The sequence below is a fragment of the Bicyclus anynana genome, chromosome 11, assembly GCF_947172395.1.
Source record: "Bicyclus anynana chromosome 11, ilBicAnyn1.1, whole genome shotgun sequence".
Lineage (NCBI taxonomy): Eukaryota > Metazoa > Arthropoda > Insecta > Lepidoptera > Nymphalidae > Bicyclus > Bicyclus anynana.
In genome coordinates this window covers 4,005,664-4,012,658 of record NC_069093.1, presented here as the reverse complement: position 1 = coordinate 4,012,658, position 6,995 = coordinate 4,005,664, and the positions used below count along the sequence as shown (strand labels likewise).

The 6,995-nt window shown below is 34.8% G+C and overlaps 1 protein-coding gene across 1 annotated transcript; it reads right to left on the bottom strand.

Annotated features, from left to right (window-relative positions):
- Positions 1 to 1,056: 1,056 nt before the first annotated feature.
- On the bottom strand, positions 1,057 to 5,894 carry LOC112048115 (deoxyhypusine hydroxylase). The gene is made up of 5 exons (XM_024085495.2): positions 5,488 to 5,894; positions 4,561 to 4,884; positions 3,508 to 3,615; positions 2,353 to 2,434; positions 1,057 to 1,846 (listed from the first exon to the last, which is right to left on the bottom strand). Exons 1-5 carry the CDS (start codon positions 5,765 to 5,767, stop codon positions 1,726 to 1,728), a joined length of 915 nt encoding a protein of 304 aa, XP_023941263.1. The 5' UTR covers positions 5,768 to 5,894; the 3' UTR covers positions 1,057 to 1,725.
- Positions 5,895 to 6,995: the final 1,101 nt, after the last annotated feature.

Genomic DNA, 6,995 nt, shown 5'->3' with positions numbered 1-6,995 from the left:
TATTACGTGTCGGTCCCAGCTCTTCATTCACTAACTTTAAATAGCCTGCTCGCCTGCTGCACTACATTTTTACTAATGAAAGTAGACTGGAATCGCCCGACAAATTAAAAAAAATCTAATAATCTTTATTGAAAAAACGTATATGTGTGAAAACATTAATAAATAATGAAAAAAAATTAAATTGCAATTATCAAACTTGGGTTATTTAAATATTTGCACTATAGTTTTGGGACGCCCTCGATTTCAGTTTCTACTTTTATTAGCCAAACTATAAAGGTAAGGAAGCCATCCGTTCTTGGCGAATGCGACGATTTATATGGAGCACTTAACAAAGGTCTCCGTGGCGCAGTGGTATGCGCGGTGGATTTACAAAAACGGAAGTCCTGGGGTTCAATTCCCGGCTAGGCAGATTGAGATTTTCTTAATTAGTCCTGGTCTGGCTGGTGGGAGGCTTCGGCCGTGGCTAGTTACCACCCTACCGGCAAAGACGTACCGCCAAGCGATTTAGCGTTCCGGTACGATGCCGTGTAGAAACCAAAAGGGGTGTGGATTTTCATCCTCCTCCTAATAAGTTAGCCAGCTTCCATCTTAGACTGCATCATCACTTACCATCAGGTGAGATTGTACTCAAGGGTTAACTTGTAAAGAATAAAAAAAAGGCGGTCTCAGGATTTGTTTAGTGCTCCATATAATTCACTGGGCTATCACGGCCTGCTCGGCCTAGCCAAATAGGCCTATTTATATGCGATAGTTTTCCAGTTTTTCCGGTTTTCCACCTACCATCCGGTAGGCTAGCGACTAGGGTCGACAATTATTACCTTAAAAAAAACTCACCACAAAAGTAAATAAAAAACTTATCACAATAAAAATAAAAAAGTTCCAGAGAGTCATTTCACTGTTTTACATAGAAATATTTTCGTTACATCTTAGGACTTTTGTTAAAATATACCTTAGGTAACATATTTTTAACATGCTCAAAATATTATTCAAAAAATATAATAATATTGTAGCTTTTCACAAGATTATTCTAAAAGAAATGTAAATAAAAAACAGACGTAGGTAATAAAAAAATTTATAATACTTTTTATTGCATATCGATACAAGTATTGAAATTGAATACTTAAAACTGAAAATTGGATTCATTCACTTTTGGCTGGTGGGATGCTTCGGCCGTGGCTAATTACCGACAAAGACGTACTTATAGACTACTTTAGTATTTTAGTCAAGTACGAACAATTTTTGGATTTACCGCCCAAAAATCGTTCGTACTCGACTAAAATACTAAAGTAGTCCGAACTAGGCTTTAGAAGCGCGTCAACGCTCGCACGAGATGATCAAAAACATGCACTTTCAAAAACGAGCTCATACGCGCGTATAAACCGCTAGTCTGAAACCACCCGTGAGGTGGTGAGATTTTTTTCATTTTTAACCGACTTCCAAAAAGGAGGAGGTTCTACGTTCGGCTGTATGTATGTTTTTTTTTTTTTTTTATGTATGTCCAGCGATAATTCCGTCATTTATAAGTATAACATTTTAGCCGATTCTCCCTGATCGTTTAAGCGTTATGGTCATAAATGCATGCATGTGCAAGCACATAAGTTTTGTCCGAAATGATACTCATATTTTTTTAAAATAAATAAACCAAAATAACTTGTAAAATATTAAAAATTAAAAATATATTAACATTATGAGGCATTTGATGTCATTCTCAAATCAATGTTTGGATCACGAAGTAACTGTAAGCAAAGTGTTAGCGTACTGGAACTCTGGACTGTTTTCATACTCGGACATATCGAGCGCCACCTCGCAACTCTCGCGGACTACTGGTCTCGGATCCTCCAAATACCTGGAATAAATATCAATATTTTTAGCAGACTTGGAAATGGATTACGAAAATAAGAAATCCAAAGGTTATTCACAATATTTGTCAGGACAACTTAATTAACAAATCAAACTGTAACCAAAATAAGACCCTAGAATGGCAGAGAATGACCTTTTTTTTTTTTTTTTAATTCTTTACAAGTTAGCCCTTGAGTACAATCTCACCTGATGGTAAATGATGATGCAGTCTAAGATGGAAGCGGGCTAACTTGTTAGGAGGAGGATGAAAATCCACCTTTCGGTTTCTACACAGCATCGTACCGGAACGCTAAATCGCTTGGCGGTACGTCTTTGTCGGTAGGGTGGTAACTAGCCACGGCTGAAGCCCACCAGCCAAAAAGACTTCTCTATAAGACAACCTTTATCGACCTGCCTACTGGAGGAAAAGCTTTTTATATTTTATTGATATATTTAATTGAATATAAGCTAAAGATTTTTAACTTAAGGGTAGTTGAAAATTTAAATACTTACATTTTAAGTACTTTAGTGCAATCTTCAGTGCCGATAGAGCCCAATGCTTCAGCAGCCTCGTGACGTACCATCTCATGTTCATCTGGAAATAAACAACATCAATTGAGAATAAGACACTATCACATTATGTGTAACACAAAAAATTGACAGTCACTTGAAGATTCGAGAATGTAAAATGGTTAAGTTAATATTATTTATAAGTTTTAAATTTGTATTCTGTTGAAACAATATTACCAGTCGCCACTTAAAATACTATACTAATGCCAATATGTTGCTTTATGTAAAAAGACATTATTATTATTGAAATAACCATATTTGACGACTGCAAAAATTAAAAATCACACTCAATTCCATAGTATTGTTATATGTACAGGAGAATCCGTTTAAGACGATTTTGCAGGGAATGAGATAATAAATGAGATAGGGGGTGGGGGGTAGTGAAAAATAAAACGTAATGTACACATACATATATCAAATAGTGTATACATATTTATCAATAAGTATATATTCTCTATTTGATAACTAATCTAATTACCAATAGGTATATACTCTATGTAATCTAATTAAGTTACATAAAGTAATCACTTATTCTGGTTTGACAAAAAGATTTTGATGCATTAGCAATTGCAACATTTTCAACCTAATTCAACTTTTGCAGTTTGACTACTTTTGACTCAAAGAAGCTACATGTCTTAAATCGTTGACAAAATCAGAGTTGCATCATGCTGAAGATAAAGATGGGTCTTAGGTACACTAAAGGTCTCTTTTTTGTGTGTCATTCACATCTTCAATTTGTATGGTGTTACATTAGCAGCAATGGAAAAATATCCATGAAAACCCTATAATAATAAGGGTTGGGTTCTTCTTCCTCTTGCAACACAGCGTCAAACACGTTAGTTCTGAGACCTGCTTTCTTGAAACAGTTTTGTATGTAGGCGTATTAAACCGGATGACAAATCATATTATGCTTTAAGAACTGTATGAAACCATATCTCAAGTTGTAGGGACTGGCGTAAAACAACGTAGGTATTATACGAGAAATCGTTTTAAGCGTGATCATGTTTAGTGGGTTCTACTGTATGTAGTATAATGTAATATTATGTTCTTTAAAACAATGGCTAAAAATTGTAATTCAATTTATTGTTATACTCATACCTTTATCTTCCAGTGTCTGTATAAGAGCTGGTACACTCCGCTCGTCCTGCATCTGCCCAAACACAAATGCTACTTCATGGCGGAAAAGTGCACTGCTTGCTTGGAAACCTACAAATTAAACAACATCTGTGTTATTATTCCATTAGAAATTGAAATACACTAGGGAGTGTTTAAAAACCTAAATATAGGCTTTTAAACTCAAACTCAAAATTCACTTATTTCAATTAGGATTAGTATACAAGAAAAAACTAAAATACATTCAACATTTTTTGTTATATTTCAACTTCCACTAAACCTTAACAAAATAATACCCTTAACTTCCTTAATCTAAATCAAATCACTCTAATTGAAATTCCAAGTCAAAATTTAGATTTAGATAATGAATTTTATCATATATTTGTCAGAAACAGGTTGACATCAGAAGTAGATTTAAAGGGCAAAACTAATTATCTATACCTATAAAGACCTGACAGACTTTCATTCAATAACTATTATTGAAAGAAAAGTCTGTCAGGGCTAACAATTCCTACCAAGAATGTTACCATTAAACCCTCGAATGGCAGAGAATAACCTTGAGTGAAGTCCCAGACTTGCGACAGAAAGGTGTAGGGTAAAAGATGTCTTTTAAAACTAGTGAACACTCCCCTTTTCCACTTAAGTCACCGCCTAGACCAAAATAATCCATAAAGGATTATCCAACCAAAGGTGTGAACAGATCGAATGTCACATTAGCTAGGCTACCCGTGCAGTTTACCACTACTCCCCATCTAACTCACGGAACATTTTGTACTATCTCAGCTCATGATGACACGAGCCGACCTATCGAATGACTCACTCGCGCCGACATATACTAATATAATGTATTTATACACCCAGACACTAAAAAACATCCATGCTCATCGCACAAACATTTTTCAGTGAGAATCAAACCCACATAATATCAATCTCCTCAATAGTGATGGTGGGCCAAGGATCCAGAAAGCATCACTACTGTTCCACACGGCTGTCATTAAATTTGTATAGAAAATACATTAAGACCTACTCAATTCTCACCTTTAGCCAAAGCATGTATACTCTCTGTTGTTTGCAAGTTCCGCAAACTAAACATTGCTCTATACCTCTCAAATAGTGATTTATTTTCATCTAACAGTGTCTTTGTAAGTTCTTCGATATCAACTTCCTTGCTCGGTGGTGCAGGATCTATTGAGTTATAGAGGCTCTTTGATAAACTCTTATCATTTATGCTCTCATCTTTAAGCCATTTGAGCCGCTGCAATGCTATTTGACATGTTTCAGCAACTTCCACTGCTGGGTCATTTTGATATTTCTCTAATAATGATTGGAGGTCAGTATCACCAATAGCCCCAAGAGCTTCACCTGTAATATACATTTTTTGATTTTGATTTTGATTTTGATTATTATTACTTTACAGTATAGTTTGCATTAGGCCCCTGTCGACCACAACTAACGACCGTAACCGGATTGTAAGACCCACTGCTTAGTATGACCAGATTAGTATGAGTTTTGTTAAGTACTTTATATAAATTCATACTAAGCAGTGGGTTGTACTACCCGGTTGCGGTCGCCAAGTACCGAATGCTACCTTAAGAATACTTATAGGATCACTGCATAAGAGTTTTAGCCCGTTGGAGTGTGTTGTATGACAGTAATGGAGATAAAAATGTGTGAGTTGATGAATAATGTGCCTGCCCCACAGCACTGTACATATTCCTCTTATTTTGACATTGGAAGAGATTAAAATGTCTCTATTGGACATACTTCACGTTCTTTATATCTATGTTATATATTTAGGAATAATAAAATAAAATGTAGGAATAATACAAAGTCCTCAATGAATTTTATAAACTTTACCTAAAGATTATGGTTTAATTTCAATAAGTGGACAAATAGACGGTTAAACTATGAACGTTCAACATTATTTATAATAAGTAAATAACCAAAAACACAGAATAGACTTACCGGCTTCATGCCGAACAATGGGATCCTGATTTTTATCTTCCAATATATTTATTAACACTGGTATGGCATTTTTATCCTGCATTTGTCCTAGACAGTAGGCCAGTTCGTGTTTTAACAGCACTGATTCATCCGTAAAGCATTCATTAATGCAATTGATTGCGGTTTGTCCCCCGATGTTACGAAGAGCAAACAGAGCCCGAAAACGCTCCTTCATTGGCCTGTTGGGATCGTTTAATACTTTGCCCACACCTTTTACGGCATCATCACTTACATTAACCATTTTTAATGTTTATTTAATTTAATAAATAAATATTAGAACACCACAATTTAACACCAACAACGTGCACTACAAATTACAAAATGTCAAATCAATGTGATTGTGACAGTGACACTGACATTGTGTTGTGATGTCAATTCATTTTTATTTTTTTTTTATTTGTCCCCAACTTTGGGACAGGCAAAGATCGTTGACCATACAGCCTGTTCAGACGTCAATGAAGTTCTTTCTTGAGTTTGTATTTTATTAGCCTTGTCTATCGTTGTGATGTCAATTCATTGTCAATGTCATACTACTGTCAATTCCAGTCACAGATAAAATTCTATTAGCTGCGTTCCGAAGTTCCAATTTCCACTATAATTCCGGCTGCATGGCAATTTAAAAATATATTTCAACTATTCTGGTTCTGGTGTATACTATTAGTTTTACTGCGGTAATTTTATACACAGTTTGTATTTTCAGTTTTATAATTAAATGTTAACATCCATATTTGGAATGCAGCAAAATATTCTTCGCGCTATAAATAATCCATTTTCAAATCTATCCTTATATTAAATATGTAGAGAGGTCAATTCTGTATATGAAATATATTTCCAAATTCCAAAATAACTATCAGGGGGTGGTTAGTGATCGATACTGATGCAATCAGAATTTTCAGATCTGATCAACAAACAACAAACAAATATCTAATAGATAGATTTTCCTGTTTACAAAGTTACTTATATAAAAATATTTTTTGCTTCAATGATTATGGACTAGTACCTACTTATTTAAATACTTGGAATAATTCGCTACTTTGTACAAATTTTGGAATTGATTTAAGGAACAGTTATTTCGAAAAAATGTTTTTCAAAGAAATGAGGAAAATAACTTATGTGTAGGTAAAATAAAAACATTGTATGTACTTATACGGATTATAGGTGCGTAGGCCATAGACTCCTAGACAAGCTATACGATCCAATAGCATAGTTTAGTACAGTAGAATCCGTTTTCTTATGACTCCGCCTATATTGACCAACCGCTTAATAAGACATAATTACACAATGAAGTTTAGTTTTCATATAATATTCTTTGTAACAATAAATATAATGGCTAAAGGTAGCATTCGGTTCTTGGCGACCACAACCGGGTCGTACGACCCACTACTTAGTATGTATGGAGTACTAAACAAATCCCGAGACCGTGTCGGGTGACCGCTTGTTTAGTAGATTGGTATTTATATGTACTAGCG

What these genes read in the sequence shown, in the direction of transcription:
- LOC112048115 (XM_024085495.2), bottom strand. Translation starts at nt 5,767, where the DNA reads ATGGTTAATGTAAGTGATGATGCCGTAAAAGGTGTGGGCAAAGTATTA. An exon ending in TATACATGCTTTGGCTAAAG is followed by an intron (nt 3,616 to 4,560) that starts GTGAGAATTGAG and finishes TTTAATTTGTAG; the next exon opens with GTTTCCAAGCAAGCAGTGCA. An exon ending in ACAGACACTGGAAGATAAAG is followed by an intron (nt 2,435 to 3,507) that starts GTATGAGTATAA and finishes GTTTATTTCCAG; the next exon opens with ATGAACATGAGATGGTACGT.